Genomic DNA, 17910 nt, shown 5'->3' with positions numbered 1-17910 from the left:
TAATCATAGCGGGGCTTTATTGGTACATTGTCTTACAATGAGTTGGAGTAACTTAAACAGTATCTGGAACCAGAATCTTGTTCAAATTGTTTATTTGTCAGAGTTTTTTTGGTAAAAGTCGCACCTATAAACACAAATCAGAAATTTGATCTAGAGAAGGACATGTTCTGGAAGAGGTGCTCCCCTTTAGCTACCTAGGAGATGAAGCTTCTTGGCAGATAATCAAGGCTTTTTGGAAATGATAAAATGAAATGTGTTTGCCTGAAATTGTCAAATGTGTTTTTGCTTTCCACTTATCTGAGGGGAGGTTTGCGTTAGGGTTTAATGTCGTAACATGATTTTCACATTAAAATGGATGGTATTGGTAGATGAAAGTGCACATGCGAGGCACGTGGCGCTCAGCTCGTTGGAGCGACGTAGGTTATTTAATAGCGAGGTAGCTCCCTCCGCAATTATAACCATATGCAAATTGTAGGTAGAATCTGCAGAATTCTAAATTGTATAATTGGATAGCAAATAAATTGAAAATTTGGAACTGTAGTGTTAGTTAACTGTTTAGGGAAGACATTGTTTCACAGTGGGCAAGCGGTGTTGAAGACGCTTTCACGAGTCATTAAGATTATAGCACCAAAGGCGAATTGGTTTGAGGCCTAATTAAAAGGATTCACATTCGTAGCTCCCAAAAGGCCTTTAATTATGTGGCTCGGCTTCTTCTCTCCATTGTTATGGAACCCATCCATGTCTTTCTACGAGTGGAAAACCAGGGTGATCATTATGAAAAGCAAAAATAATTCTAAACTGAGAAAATTTTAATTACATTGTATATTTGAACTGCAAGAGTTATATCGATGGTGAAGGGGGCCACATTCTTAGTTCAGCTTCTGGTTTAGACTTGGACACCAAAAATCATTAAAATAATTCCACCTTTATAAGTTCACTGCAGCATCTGTGTCTGGGTTTGCGGTCTGGGTGCGAATTCCGTGGATACCGCCTGATGTAGGTGTTAGATGTCCTGTGGTGCATTTGTAATTATGGTCGTTTTTTATCAATATCCGAATGTTTTATCATTTAAGTTCTTTCAGCAGTCGTCTTTACAAATATACATCTACTGGGATATATATACTGTTTTTATATCAAATTATTCATGTGATGTCCTCTTCTTCTAGACTTTCTACCAGAAAAGTAGCAAAAGATTCTTCTTAACACCCTAAAGAAATCACTATAACTAGTTAACTTAAGCATTTATAGTACCAAAAAAAAAAAATCTTCCATCTTCTTCACTTTGGTTTATTTATAATATACAAAAAAATATATAATTGTATATGATAAAAACGGGGAAAAAATTGTTTTGTGAAAACAAAAAATACCACTTAAAATGGAGAAAAAAAAGTGCAGGTAATCACCATTACAGGGATGAGATGAAGAGATCCCTTTCCTTAGGATTGGAATGTGTTGAAGGGGTCTCCCTATCCACCCTCACCGCCTCTCCGTCCTCCCTCCCCTCCCCATAATCAGCTACATTTTAGTGTAAAATATTTTGTCACAAATGTTTTCATATGGATACCATCCTGAACAGGAATTTGGATTTGCTGCTGAGAAATTGCAGAACGATTTGGAAAGAATTTGTGGTTAAATAGACTTGTAATCATGCAGACCTGAATTAGATTGAATACTGTCCAACAATTGGGATTTTAGCCCTCACACGTTTACGTAATCTATGGGTAGACAAACATCTTCCATTAGTAAAACACATGTAATACCAGTATTTTTGTATAAAACCATAGCTTTATTACCACAGTAATTATGGTGAATTGACGAATTAACATCATCTGACAGCTCCATGGGGACTGGTAAGGGTCAATGGGAAGCTTAGACAGGACATACTGATTCCCCTGGGGGCCATGCATCATTGTTAGGAATATCTGGTTCAGTGTAAAGCTTGGCCTGTCCCCTGTCATGTTCCCAAGTCTAATTGTTTTACAAAGTCCAGAAAAGGAGCAACAATGACCGATATATCTCGGGTCTGATGGGTCACTGGAGGGACTGTTGACCGGTAGACTGCCACAGATGATTGGCTGCCTAGCCTTACTTGTTGGTGCGAGTCCAAGTTATAGTATAGTACCTCCCCTGTCCTGGCCAGCCTGATAGGAGGGGTCCTGTCTTACTAAGTGAAGTGTAGAGGGGGTTGTTTCTTCATTCAGAATTAGGTGTCTTTTTTATTTGAAAAACCTGATGATAACACTTCACATTGTAAAATGAAGTAACAGAATGTAAGTGAAAATATGAGATAACATTGATTATGTCCTCACATGCCCAATAGAAAATCTGAAAATTAAATACCTGTCCTTATAAGGTATGTGCATGCATTATAAATTCTATAGAATAGACAGTATAGATAAAGCTGTACACCCCCTGTCTACTGGTACAAAGAGGTATTGTGTAAACCCATTGTAACAAGTATTACCTTGACGAGAGGCATACTGCAGGCAGCAGGTAGAGACTTCCGTGTTTACCACCTCAAACATGTTATCCCCTCACAGCAAAATATGTTCCAGATTCGGTACGGTAGGCTGATTCTCTAATCATCCCTTAGACTTCCGGGCTACAAAGATGTGGCTCTCCATCACTTTTATCTCTCTTAATTCACAGCAAGACTTTCATATTTCTACAAACACAAATAAACAAAGACATACCGTAATGGCCGACATCTAGTAAAACCTCACAGGGATGAGCTAACCCACCAATATTGAATGACGCTTTAAAATAATATTTTCAATTATACACATTTGATATTATGGCATCATTAGGTAGATAATCAGTTGGAAAATTGTCAAAACTTTTGTTGCAGGATAACTCTTATAATAATTCCGTCAAAATCACAGGGAAGTTATCGTCGGTAGGATCACAAGAAACCGTTTGTTGCAAGGTGAAGTAATTTCACGAAAGTAAAAGTTGATCATTTAATGGTGAACAGACTGGGATGACCCAGGTATGCGGATGAGGAAATGAAAGATAAAAGGTTTCACAGGGAATATTGTCCATCTTTCATATCCTTTGTTTTGTAGTGTGTGTGAAAATAATTCTCTAATTTGTTCAAGAAAACATGAGGATCAAATTTGATGATGCCGTTGTAGAAAGTGAAGGAGCGCCGCCAAGGTGAACTGTCTATAAGGGCTCCAAGTGTTGTACCTGGGTGTTTTAGGGAGAAGTTCGTCATTTCTCTTTGTCAATGAAAATGAATTTGAGTAAAAAGGCGGCTCATTATTTTATATCTGTTACTTGTATACTCAGGATCCAAGATGAAAGGAATAGTTGTAAACAAAGGAAAAAGAAATATTTCCTTCAAAGACATCCAAATTGTAGTGTTAATCTTCGGTACAATGCATTTCAGTAGAAACATAATGTTGAATACTAAACTAAAGTCAGCTAAAGGGAAGTAACTGATGGTTATATTGAAATAAATCAGTATTGTCTCTGTCATTTACAAAGAAAGCAAAATAGCATTAGGATGACCTCACTTTATATACAGTGGTAAGACACTTGGTGTGTTTTACATTAAATAATTTATCATAAAATGAAACTGGGTAGAAGTCACTTGTGGAAACAGGATTTGCCATATTAGGAAGTGAACACTGGGAGACATGGGGAGGGGGAGAAGGAGCCGGCAGGTCTACTGAGTAAATGAGTAAAGATACTGACAATAAACATATTGACACATTTTACAAGCTCATATCCTGTGTGTGCCGACACCCCAATGTCTCCCAGGAAACAGGCCGGTTACCATGACACTTCTGGTTCAAACTAGCTCCTCACCTCAGTCAACATGCTTAGGAAACATCACAAATAATCGGGGTTTTGTGTTCTTAATTTATAAATTTGAACAATTTTCATTTCAAACATGTTTATGTATTTTCAAAATTTTGAATATTTCAGTATTTAGATGAAAACACGGTTTGAGTTCATTGTGTAATGTACAAGTTATCTTTATTCAAGTTGACACAAATAAAGTATAAACATTAACCACGAATGACGATCGAGGCACTATAAACAAGGGTTTGGTTTTCTGATTATGTGCAGAAAAACACATACAAAACCATTCTTCTGCGTCGCTGGCCCAGTATCAGATACTGGGGACACTATATATTGGGAAACACTCGCTTTTATGTGTTTTTAATTTTCCAGTAGAAAATTTTCAAATGAATAAATATCATTCATGTCAATGATAATTTTATTTGTAACCATTTGGCAAGTTTTATGACAAATTTAACATGATTTCCCAATTCTATAACGTTACTGACGGTGAAGAAGTTACCAATGACTTGCTCTGTACTAAATGCCAGTGCGACATGCACAATAGCATGTACAATTAGGCATATACGCCCGCTCAGCGATGGACATGCAGCCATTTTTGGCGTAGTAGCCTGTGATATAATTTTGTCGATAGCTGATTATTGCGTTGGTCCCTTGTGACCCGTTTTTATGGGACGCTATGTCCTAATGTTGATAAGCTCTCAGTCTCCTAATCAATGAATGTAGTGGGAAGGTGGGGTGGGTTGTTGTTTAGGTTTCTCTTCCAAGTACAGGGGTAACAATGGACAGTGACTGAATCCTTACAGGTCTCATTGTAATCCTTATTGACTCATTCACCCCTGAAATTTCATAATGAACTATTCCAACCTTTGAACTAGAAGAGTTCAAATGTGTCTTCAGGGGTGAATGAGTTAAAGCCTGAAAAGTGGAGTCATGGATTATTTTGGTAGATTAACTTTTAAGAATTGTCCACACTGTAATAGATACACCACAAATTAGGACTGGTCATATGAAAGATAAGAGGATGGACATTTTTAAGACTGCAAATTTAACTTGTCACACTAGGTATTAGAAATTCAAAAAGCTGCAATTTGACTCAACCTTCCAGCATTTTATGGAAGGACAATCAGCTAATGGGTAGTGATCATTTACAAATATTTAGGGAACGTGTTACAGTATATTACCCCATTACTATTCCTGCTGGTGCCATTAGCCTTCACTTCCGCCTACAATAAGGTCCGTGTTTCATGTGAACAATCAAATTTGATCAAAATAGCCGAACTCTAGTGATGACACTTAATATGAAAATATCTTTCCAAGTATTAAATGTGTGACAATTACTAGTCTCCAAAAATAAAGTCTACGCCAACAACATCTCCACCTCAGACGTGTGAAGTTGATCCTCTTCATAACGCCTAGTTTGTTTAAGTAGGACTCTTCAGTGTTATGTCGAATAATGAATTCTTCCATCAAATTGGCATCCCGTTGCTGTGGTAACAGGAAGTCGCTCTCATAAAACACATTTTTGGGTACTGAGAATATTATACTTGATGAAATGAATATTCATTAACTGTGTTCTGATCATGTGACATTTGATGTATTTCATCCACATTGCTTGCTTATCAGCGCACCAGAAATATTTATTACAGACAATGAAGCTTGGGAAATATTAAAATTTAAGCAGACAATTATCTAGGTGTTTGTGTATAATTGCTTGGCTGTCTTGACTGGCCCGATCTGCCTAGTTATATGGAAGGTTTCCATGTCATAGTATAATCAAAAGAGACCTCGCGCCTGTTACATAACTCCCGAGGGGTTCCAAACAGAACTTGTATGACCAACACATGTCAGGTTTGTCAATTATGACGGGCTTTCAACTGAACAGCGAAGAAATTTATTGGAAAATAAAATGACATGAAAGCTGGGCCCCACTTGTGATAGATTCTGTATAGGGTCGTGTGAAACGAAAAATGGCGAAAAATGGCGGCCTCTCGGCTTTAGAGGGAGATGGCTGTGACGAGATACCGCCGTTGTTCTTTCACAACTATTTTGGGACAGAGGATGCGTCATGTGGCCTCTGTTGCACGGCTGTGTGCCCCAGTAACAGCACACGCGCACATGTCTTGTAGAAAAAAATCTCCTATGGATGTTCCCCATTAGCTAGGAGACACCTGTTCCTGTTTTATCAGTGGGATTCTTGAAGCTCTTGACTTGATTTCCGCTCCTTAAAGACAGAATGTGGTGTCCAATCTGGATAGCACCTGTCATTGGTTATAAAAACAAGCAAATATCATACTTATCTTTGGAAAAGACAAAAATCACTCTAAACACGAGTTCAATGTTACAAATGACGCAGGTTGGCTTCCAAGGCGTTTTTAGTTATCTCGGCACAGGAAATGATTTTTATTTCACGTAATCATTCGGTAATATCATAATTTAGAAAAAGAAATAAAAAGTAAGTTTCTCAGTCAATGGATGTCTACAAGTTCATGATGTGATATGTAGTTCGTTGATAGAGATAGAAAAGCTTGGTCTGAATAATCATATACATACACAGACTGGAATACCTGTGTTACCTATTTCTCTGATGGAGATAGCTTACAATTACAAGATATTTTGCAAAGGAAATTGATTTCTCATTTTGGAAATTTTAGATAATGTTAAATTTAAAAAATGAAGAATAAACATATCAACTCTTACTGCTTTTTGTAATAAGTGATGAAAACTTACAGATAAGGAACATTTTCACAAAATTTAATGTAAAATTTTAAGAAGATAAAATTATATTAAAGACATGACATATTTTATCATGTTTATAGTAAGACATGTTAAAAACTCCTTAAGATTTTAGTTGACATGGGGGTAGATTTATAAGGAGCTATTGAAGCTTGATGTGGTTCCAACATCTGGCTGGTCTGGTATATCTACAAGACACTTTCTTTTGTCACTCTGGATGTTGATCCAAAAAACACTACATGTCATTGACACCTTGCCTTGTTCCATGCATGTTTAATGTGATACTGACGTGTCTGTTACCTTGTCATACAAGCAAGGGTGCAAATGAAACTTTATGACCCAGTCCCGGTGTCGAGGTGTGGATCACCAGGGCCGAACGTGGCCCAACGCCACAAGTGGGACCACAAGTCAAGTCCAATAAATATGTGCTCCTGACATGTCCTCACACGTCCGAACATTAGCCGCGTACACTTGTATTGATACGTGGAAAAAAGCAGCCTGTTTAAAACAACAAGGAAGTTCCTGAGTTTGTCTCTGTGACAACTTAATGTGGGATTGTATCAAGACTTTGTCTCCATCGCTAATTAATGTCGGATCACATCAGGACCAAAATTGTTATTTGGTGTCATTTCCCGGTGAATTCTGTATCATTTATGTCTTCAATTATGCTGTTGCCTTGTTGCAGGTTATTGAGTGATAGAGCTGTAAAAGGGGTAAAAACACGAGGAAACGTATTAGTAACCGATGGTTATTGTACTGAATATCGTGTCCTGGGGTAACAAGTCTGATCAATGTTAATTATCAGTCACTGAGTACCTACATTGTATACTAATAGCTCAATGGTTTACATTTGTATACTAATAGCTCAATGAAAGGTGGGTCTGATACATATTAGTGAACCAATTGTGACGAGAATGTTATTAACATTGATAATGGCATGGCTCTTTAATGCAGCCACATAAGTATTTAATGACATCTAGCTATATATATATATATAGTCATTGGACTTTTTTATAGATCAAACCATTTAATGACATCTAGTCATTGAGCTTTTATAGATCAAACCATTTAATGACATCTAGTCATTGGACTTTTATAGATCAAACCATTTAATGACATCTAGTCATTGGACTTTTATAGATCAAACCATTTAATGACATCTAGTCATTGGACTTTTATAGATCAAACCATTTAATGACATCTAGTCATTGGACTTTTATAGATCAAACCATTTAATGACATCTAGTCATTGGACTTTTATAGATCAAACCATTTAATGACATCTAGTCATTGGACTTTTATAGATCAAACCATTTAATGACATCTAGTCATTGGACTTTTATAGATCAAATTTATGTAGTATGATTACATTGTATGACTTTAAGTCCTCAAACGCCTACTTTTCAATTATTTACAGCTTTACTGTCAGAAAAACTACAATGAATTGGGAATGAAGGTCATTTATCTTTTATAAACAATGATAACCACTTACCAAGGTACTATGTCCCCTGACAGAATACTACAGTGATAGGTCACCTGACAGAATACTATAGTGATAGGTCACCTGACAGAATACTAGAGTGACAGGTCACCTGACAGAATACTATAGTGACAGGTCACCTGACAGAATACTATAGTGATAGGTCACCTGACAAAATACTAGAGTGACAGGTCACCTGATAGAATACTATAGTGATAGGTCACCTGGCAGAATACTATAGTGATAGGTCACCTGACTGAATACTATAGTGATAGGTCACCTGACAGAATTCTATAGTGTTAGGTCACCTGACAGAATACTATAGTGATAGGTCACCTGGCAGAATACTACAGTGATAGGTCACCTGACAGAATACTATAGTGATAGGTCACCTGACAGAATACTATAGTGATAGGTTACCTGACAGAATACTATAGTGATAGGTCACCTGACAGAATACTGACACAATATTATAGTAATAGGTTACCTGACAGAATACTATAGTGATAGGTCACCTGGCAGAATACTATAGTGATAGATCGCCTGACAGAATACTATAGTGATAGGTCACCTGGCAGAATACTATAATGATAGATCGCCTGACAGAATACTATAGTGACAGGTCACCTGACAGAATACTATAGTGACAGGTCACCTGGCAGAATACTATAGTGATAGGTCACCTGACAGATTATTATGATGATAGGTCACCTGACAGAATAACATTTTAAATTAAAGTCTGGAAAACATGTGATTGCTTGATTGCAATTAATTTACTTGAAGTTTGATCTGTTCTGATGAGTTGTTCCCTTCCATGAAGTTTGATCTGTTCTGATGAGTTGTTCTCTTACATGAAGTTTGATCTGTTCTGATGAGTTGTTCTCTTACATGAAGTTTGATCTGTTCTGATGAGTTGTTCTCTTACATGAAGTTTGATCTGTTCTGATGAGTTGTTCTCTTACATGAAGTTTGATCTGTTCTGATGAGTTGTTCTCTTACATGAAGTTTGATCTGTTCTGATGAGTTGTTCTCTTACATGAAGTTTGATCTGTTCTGATGAGTTGTTCTCTTACATGAAGTTTGATCTGTTCTGATGAGTTGTTCCCTTACATGAAGTTTGATCTGTTCTGATGAGTTGTTCCCTTACATGAAGTTTGATCTGTTCTGATGAGTTGTTCCCTTTCTGTCTTTTCAGGATTCTACGGGACACGTACTAGATAAATGGACGGTGGCCACACGAGAGGAGGAACATATCATCCTCCAACAGTTCCTGCGCTTTGGAGAAACAAAGTCTATCGCCCAGGAAATCATCTTACAAGATACCAAAGATCAGCAAGACCTTTTCATCAAGCAGTCATCCCGAGCTGACTCTGAGATCAAGAAATTCATCGAACGAAGCAACCACTCTATGCATAGTTACATGCATAGTCTTGAATCTAGGCATCTGTTTGCCAATAGACTTCCATTTGTGCCCGTTGGCAGTCGTCTTATGACACCACCCGTTCTGCCCAACTTCTCACCACCCTCGTCTCGTGACTTACGACCTCCTGCGGTGACAGCCTCTCCTAGCCCAGTAACCACTTCTCCGCTGGGTAGACTTCAGACAATGCAGCCATTTGACTACAGGCGGGAGCAAGGCAGTCCAACAATCAGTCCCAGCATCCCTGAGAAACATTTGCCAGGATCATCACCCAGCGAAAGTCCCAAAAACCTCAGCATCACACCAACATCACACAGCTCATCTACCCCTCCATTCACCCCAATAAAAGCCCCCCCAGAGAGCCGGGAACATACACCAATTACCATAGCAACGCCATTGGCGACCCCCATGACGCTTCCAGTATTACCTCCGCAGGATGACAACTGTAACAATGCCATTGACTATTCCACAAGCAGCAGCAAGGAGCAGCAGGAACTCCAGGCGTCGGTCCTTTACAATGAACGAAAAATGAAACACTTTCGTAAATCCAGCCATCCAGTCAAACGAAGCTGGACACCTTCGTCTAGTTTTGGATGTACTTTCATTGGGCCAAATGGAAAGAAGCGTGTTTTGTGCACAGCATGCAACAAGACATTTTGTGATAAAGGTGCTCTCAAAATCCACTATAGCGCTGTGCACTTGAAGGAGATGCACAAGTGTACAGTAGACGGGTGTAATATGATGTTCAGCTCCCGACGGAGCAGGAACAGACACAGCGCAAACCCTAACCCAAAGTTACATATGCCCCAGAAGCGTATCAAGTTACCCGACGGAGCCAGTATCATTGACGACGGCACTAATAAATCAAGCCGAATGCTTGGAAGTCCCATGGTGGGCAGTCCGCCGACTATGGTGATGCATTCATCTCTTGGATCAAAGTCTCAGCTGTCCCCAATGGACCTCGACTCCTCAGATCTGGCCCGCAGCAACCATGCTTTCTATGCAGAACTGAATGCCCATTTAGCCATGTTTCCTACACCAGAGAAAAAGCACAAGCTGGATGAAGACTTGGACAGTCCTCACGACTTGAGTATGACCGACAGACGAGACATCAAGATGGAATCAGACTCGGAATTAGATGACATGATTGACGAGGATTCAGCCATTGCCGATTCCCCACAGCAGAAGACATCTAGTCGACGTAAAACAATGGTCCCCACAAGGTGTGCACAGGAAGAGGACCATTTTGTGATGAGTGACGATAATTCTGATGACCGAGACCCTGACAGTTGTAAGGATGGGTTAAAGGAACGCCACAGCAGACCAAGTTATACCAGAGGGGAAATTAACTCTGGATGTGAGGGGTCGACAAAGTCCCGATCGCAACACAATGGCATGCAGCAATGCTCAGACAGTTCAGGAGAAGACTGTCATGAAGGAAATGGCGAAATGGATCAACAAGAGGAGACTTTTTTATCCAATAGTTATGGCAGGGACAAGGATTCCTGTCACCCAAGGAAAGACTTCCCAAAAATTGCTTCTCTTCTTTCTGGGAACAACCAAGCTGTTGACTACTCCACGCGACGTCAGGAGGACTTCGATGACAACGGATCAATCTGTTCTGTCATCAGTCATTTATCTGACATGGATTCTAACCAATCGCTGTCATCCAACGAATCACAGAGCTTCCTCAGCAACGGCATGTCAACAGAAAGTATGGATGTACCGATTGACAAAGACAATCCGAGGAAATGTACTATTTGTAACAAAATCTTCCAGAATCATTTTGGTGTAAAGTCGCACTTTCAAAACGTCCATCTTAAGCTGATGCACAAATGTACAGTAGAAGGCTGTAGTGCTGCTTTCCCGTCAAAACGCAGCAGGAACCGTCATGCCTCCAATCTTAAACTGCATAGTAAACTTCTGTCAACCTCCGACACTGACGACAGCAACCAAGTGTACATCGACGAGGGCGATATGGATGACGAGGATGATTTGGATGATGAAGATGATGAGGAAATGGGTATCAAAGAAGGGGAGGAGGAGGAAGTAGCAGAAGAGGAGGAAGATGAAGAGAAAAGAAAAATGCTTTCAGAGGAAGCAGATAAAGGCAGGGACATTGTGAAACGTGTCAATGGTGTACATGACTCGGACAACGAAGACAACGATACAGATATCGAGGAGGAAGGCGATATCAATGAAAATGGAAAGGCATATTCTAATGGGATGGAAAATGGCATCGAACTGGAGGAGATATCTGTAGGGGAGAATGGCGTTGCAGTGAACTGCCATGTGTGTCAGTCCAAGTTCAGAGACAACCTGGCGTTGAAGGAACACTTTGAGATCAACCATCCCAAGGAAATGTTTTACTGTACAGTCAAAGGATGTGAAAAAATCTTCTCAACAAGGAAAAGCAGAAACCGACACAGTCAAAATGACAATCTGCACCGGCAGCATGGGACAGTAAAGCGTAATGGCATATCCTGATGTCACCATGTTTTTCCTGATTATTAAATAATACATGTTCAGGGGTGTGAGCCGATCATTGGCTTGGACGACGAAGGAATTCTTATACATTATTATCACACATAGTTTATGAACATTGCAACGAGATAACTTATGCAAAGAGACTTTTTTTTCATACATCTTTTCTTTTGAGAGATAGTATGACGTTTTTTTTCAATTGTACAAAGCTACAAGCAATAAGTGGTTATGAAGATTATGGATGTTGTTGAAGGGAATTTATGCAGGTTACGAAAAATTTCATTGAGGTGTAATTATTCTGCCAAAGTGCTGATTCAATCAATACATACGTGGATACATCTCGAAATAGCCTCCAATACAAGGGGGACAACTATGCATGTTGTTAGTGTGGAGATGACGTGGAAGTGTTCACAGTCACTAGTAAAGCATTAATTGATGTCTAACCCTAGATCTCATAAAGTCTGTAGGACTTTTGTTAGTGGGAAGTATCCTGTATACTTCTATTGGACAGGAAGATCAATGTTATCACGCTTATCACACTCGTTAATAAGTATCCAGAATCACCTGCAGGATTTACCTGTATACTTACCTGTATACTTACCGGCAGGTTTTACCTATAACTTCTATAATGTTATGAGAAGCAGGAACTATGTACCATACTAGTAAAGTGATAAGGGGATCTAATCTAACTTAAAACATCGGGTACTGATTATTAAAAACATATTAACGCTGTATTATCTACTATTTCAGAGAAAACAGTGCTTTCTTCATGACAATGAAATCTGTCATCCTAAATGTTTTTTATTTGTTTTGAGTATTTTTTACTATCAGCAAATGCTGTGTTATGATAGCGTTATTAGTATTTTTTGTGTTAAAAGCGTTTAATGATGAAGTGAAGTATAAGGGTGTACTTCAATAGACTATCGGTACAATGAACTACGCCTGTTCAGTGGGTGTATTACTTCTAGAACGAGTAACCTAGTCCCAAACAAATTGGTCCCGTTACTCATACCGACCCGTTACCTGATCAATTTCCTGTTGTCATGGTAACAGGTTGAGTGACATGTCACTGATTAAAATGTTATTAGTTAAATAATCACTCACGTTGTTTGGGTGTCTGCCTATATCTACCTGGTAAACTGAAATCTAGTCCATTTTGTACAGTATTACCAAACCCTGTAGTCATGGTAACTCGCAAAATTATGGAAATATAGAAAATGGCCAAATGTGATATGTTTATAATATTTTAACTTATTTTTAGCATGTTAAATAGTTATGAAGTAAAAGTAATGTGTTTTTTGTAATGGTTATTATGTATAATATGCACGGACACTTACTTGACGTGTATCGGTAACAGGTAGTGAGTAATCTGGGACCTGTACCTGTAAATACTGTTGATAGTATAATGTAGATACGTAGTGGCGTAAAGCTTCTCAGTCTCGTGGTGATCCTTATCGTCTGGTGTTGTGATAAAGTATGTTTTCAGCAAAACTCAGGTATGCAAATATTTTCATATTCTTAATTTATTTTAGCCATTTCGGAGTACAGCCAGTGCTAGTTGTGTAGTTGTATGCTCCGACAGTCCTCAGTTGTCTCCCCTTTGTGGCCATGAAATTTAAATCAAGATTTTACATTTTTATCTCAAAACCTGTTCTTTTGAGAGGAAGAATGGCAGCCAATATTTGTTTGAAAACATTTTACTGAAATTTAAGGCTGAATTTGATGCTCGTTATAAATTTTCACTTATAATTTCCTTTGAAACAAAATAATGAAACAAATATCAAATGAAACACATCTTTTTTCAGAAACATTATCTAAATTCTAGCTCACTGGTTCTGCAGTTTGATGATTTTTTAAGGTATATCCTTATTAAAATGTAATAAATGCCATATTAATATTTGCTGTATTCATGGCATACCAAGGGAGGTAACCAAGCCACAAAGAGGAGACAACCCTTGGTTATTTTTGTCAGAGTAGCATGAGAATCTCCAGATTTAGCTGTTGTCATACTTTTTTATGCAATACCTCACAATTGTTTTGTCCCTCCTCCATATATTATATATATATCAATATCCTACACAGCGTGTATACCCCACTCTGCTGAGGATAAAGTATATCTCAGCCGTAATTGTTTCAATGGTATGTAAGTATTGTATGTTGTATTTTTAGATTAATTTATTTCCTGTATTGGAACGAGCTAGTTATGTTAGTAGATTTAGGGTACTTGCACATTGATCCCGCCGTGTAGAGGATTGTGGGGCCAGCTTTGATACACTAAACCAATCTACTGAACTTCAGCCAAAGTGATATTCTACAAACAATTTTGTTTGCCTTTTTGTAGGACACAAAAAGCTGCAATATTTATTTGAATATTTCCTTCATTCATGTTTAGCATTGTAATTTGCGAGATTTTCTAAGACACAAGATAGAATGATGAAATCATTTGTTAGTAGTAAGATTATACAATGTTGCCAAATCGTGTATTTACACACACAGTTGCTAGACTATCCAGAACAGTAGCAGATCATAGAATCGTTTGTTTCTTCCATTCATGTTTTTCCATTTTTAAAATGTCTCCCGAAAATGGATGAAATACGAGTTTCATTTCTCAAGTGTAATTTCATTCGCCAAAATAGGAGAAATGCAAAATAGTAGATTTAAGATTTATTCCTGTTAGAATGAATCTTTTGTTAGAGTTGATGCTTCAGGCATAACTTTTTGATAGTTGTTACTGTTTTAATTTGTTAATGACAGTCATGATAAAATATTGATCAACAGGTTATGCCAAAACGATACTTGCAATCAATATTTGTTTTTAATTCTTTTATTAATTAATGCCCAAAACAATGAAATATTGAGAAGAAAGCAAAGTCTCTGATCTCTTGTTAACAATGTGTATACTTTTTGAAATCCTCATATCAATTTTTAGTTCCACAACAATGTCTCAAAGTTGTATACAAATGTAGTTCTTTGATTATTTGTCAAACAGGCTTTTTGTGCAATCAAGACACAGATTTTTTATAATGCAATAATTCTTGTGTAACTGTTTTAGATGATTTTTAGTGGCGTTGATGTTATTTGAGCCGATTCTGTAGGACTGGAGTTCACGGCCGGACACACTCGCAATATGCACGTTTTTACTGACGTTACGGTTTACTATGCAGTTATAGTTAGTGTGTTTTATATGCACATTTTTTTTATAGTATGCAATCAGTTATTGATGTCATCGTAATTATGCAAATCTTTTTACCGCAACCACGGAGTACTTATGTTGAGTTTTTGTATAAATTGTAGGTATATTACATATATACGTAATCATTATTGTTAAAATTACATGAAATTCCTTCTATTGCACTTTTTTTTTTGTTGGTACAAAATCCTGCCATTTATATCTGCCAAAAGGCTAGTCAGCTTTCAGTTAAAATTACTGTGATATTGTTGGGGGTTTTAACTGAATTAGTCACCTTGTTCTTTTTTTTTTTTTTTTACTTTGTTTAAAGCTGATAATTTTTGTACTCTACCTGATGTATATAATGTGAATTGAACACCACTGTTGAGTAGATGATACTTTGGTCAAATTTTTTAATAAACAAGATTTCTTATTTATGACATCTTGAAAATTTACACCTCCTGAAAATTAAAATCTAATCTTCTGGAATTTCTTTTAAACAATTTTTTTTTCAAAATATTAACAACCATTTGAAAAGTTTATTTGGTTTTTTGTTCATCAAAATCAATTGTCAATTATGAAAAACAACATTTATTTTTTTTTTTCAATAATCTGGGAATGAGCAATAAATCTGATGTGTAGTGTAGTTCATATTACAACTGTTATACTGTGTGTAGTATTTCAATTATCTCTAGTCAATTTTGTGCCATTCGCACATCCGTCCATTTTTTAACTTGACACCATGTATTAATGTCTCGTATTGCAATGAAATGAAGCGGAAGAAAATCTCAGTTAACATTAATGTAGAAACAAGCTTTGCTCTGGTGTGTTTTAGCATACAAGCGAACATTTAAACAAAGCCCTCGAATGATGTTTAAAAGTAACTTGCAAAAACAAGTTGACATAATAAAAGTTGGAAAAAAAGAGAAATAATTTATTTACACCCCATCAAGTCAAAGATTTGAGTTATTGCACAGGTTTTCATTTTTATCATATTTGATATTTCACTGTTTAAAGTTGTTCCCCTCTGTTGAAGAAATGGTAATCAGCTATTATTAACTCCTTGGGTACTTACTGATTTGTTTTGTAACTAGTTCAAAGTTATTTTTATTAAATTTGAAAACTAGGAACACCTAAGAATAGAAAGTTTGTTTCCTCTAGAAATCATCTGGCCCCGGGATCATGAAACAATCTAAGACTTAAGTTATTGCTTAGCCAATCACGTATGGTATCACTTTTCGTGACCTTATTTGTGAATGGCTGAGGTCAAATTTAGACTAAGGATCGTTTCATGATCCTGGGGCCTGGAAATCAAAAGCTTCACACGGAGACCTGCAGATGAAATGAGGTTCTGAGTACACAGTTTGATAATTAAAATGAAAACATTTGCAATCACATCAAATATGGAGGTGGGCGGGGTCAATCACACCAGATCAGGAGGTGGGTTTGGTCAATCACACCAGATCAAGAGGAGGGCAGTCATTTTTCACCATATCAGTATTTTGGTATTTCTCACCGTTATGTAAATATGTAGACATTGCTTGGACCTATTACAAATGGTTTCTGAGAAGTTTACTCATTTCACCCACTAGAATCATTTTTGAGAATTTTACTCATCAGAGAATTTGTATCGTCTTCCACCAAGATCCACCGTGATTTTAAAAGTCGAACTTTTTATTTGAAAAAAAAATGTTGGCTGCTGTATGTCTCTAGATTCTGTCTCTGTAAACAATGGGTGGTGAGCAGCCATCTTGTAATAATGGGTGGTGAGCAGCCATCTTGCAATAATGGGTGGTGAGCAGCCATCTTGTAATAACGGTTGGTGAGCAGCCATCTTGTAATAATGGACGGTGAGCAGCCATCTTGTAATAATGGGTGGTGAGCAGCCATCTTGTACATCTTGAATGACCATCTTGTTGATACTTCTATGAATAGTAAATAGCCAACTCACTTGTAATATATGAAGCAACGTTTGTTAAATCAGATACAGACTGGAGGTTTGTAAGCTTCTGTTTTCAGTAGTCCAGAGTTATCATAAATCTTTCTTGTGTAATAATAAGCTTGAGCCTTATACAACAAATTTGAATCATTTCTACAACAGAGCTTTATTTACTGTTTCTCTTCAAATTAAATTTACATGAAATACACATTTGTGTTGTACTTAAACTGTGCCAGAGAATAATACGATGTTTTACAATGTCATACTACATTGTAATAGGATGTATTCTACAATATATTGTACAATAATGTACAAATTCGGCCATTTAACGAATCTCGACACACTGTCAATGTATAACTCCCACTGTACATTGTTTGACTCACTAAGTACATTGTATAAGTATAATTCTGTACAATGTTATACACTCTCTGTATATTGCATATTTATCACTGTATAAACCCTTGTACATTGTTACACGTTGTATAACTCTGTACAATGTTATACATTGTATTACTATGTACACTTGTAATATGATAACATTTTATCAACATTCTAGTGTCTCTATGTTTCACTTTACCATAATTGAACACTGTAGTTTGTACAGTTTCTACATTTGAACACAATCATTTGTACACATGAGTCAGGTAGATTGGTAGAATGTGCAGTTCAGTTATATCTGTTGTTGAATATTTTCAAATAAATATTTATTATAATTACGACCAGTTTTGTATCAGTCTTAGTACTAGAATAAAGTTCATTTCTAGCAAAATCTCTTTTGTTTTTGTCTTTTACGAGTGTTAACGTTGTTTACAAGAAAACAGTAGTTACCAAATGACCAGCCGTACTACAGAAGAACTGGTTTGACTCCAACG

At 37.2% G+C, this 17910-nt stretch overlaps 1 protein-coding gene across 4 annotated transcripts in view; it reads left to right on the top strand.

Moving 5' to 3' along the window:
• LOC110451005 (zinc finger protein basonuclin-2-like) overlaps positions 1-17801 on the top strand; it is a 98059-nt gene extending 80258 nt beyond the window's left edge. For all 4 annotated transcript variants that reach the window (XM_021498843.1, XM_021498835.1, XM_021498851.1 and 1 more), the window contains one exon: positions 9222-17801. In XM_021498843.1, the coding sequence (XP_021354518.1) occupies positions 9222-11933 (2712 nt within the window). In that variant the 3' untranslated portion in view covers positions 11934-17801. The remainder of the gene's footprint in view (positions 1-9221) is intronic.
• The last annotated feature ends 109 nt before the right edge of the window (positions 17802-17910 follow it).

The sequence above is a fragment of the Mizuhopecten yessoensis genome, unplaced genomic scaffold (assembly GCF_002113885.1).
Source record: "Mizuhopecten yessoensis strain PY_sf001 unplaced genomic scaffold, ASM211388v2 scaffold603, whole genome shotgun sequence".
Taxonomy (NCBI): domain Eukaryota; kingdom Metazoa; phylum Mollusca; class Bivalvia; order Pectinida; family Pectinidae; genus Mizuhopecten; species Mizuhopecten yessoensis.
This window is presented reverse-complemented; position numbering and strand designations above follow the sequence as displayed.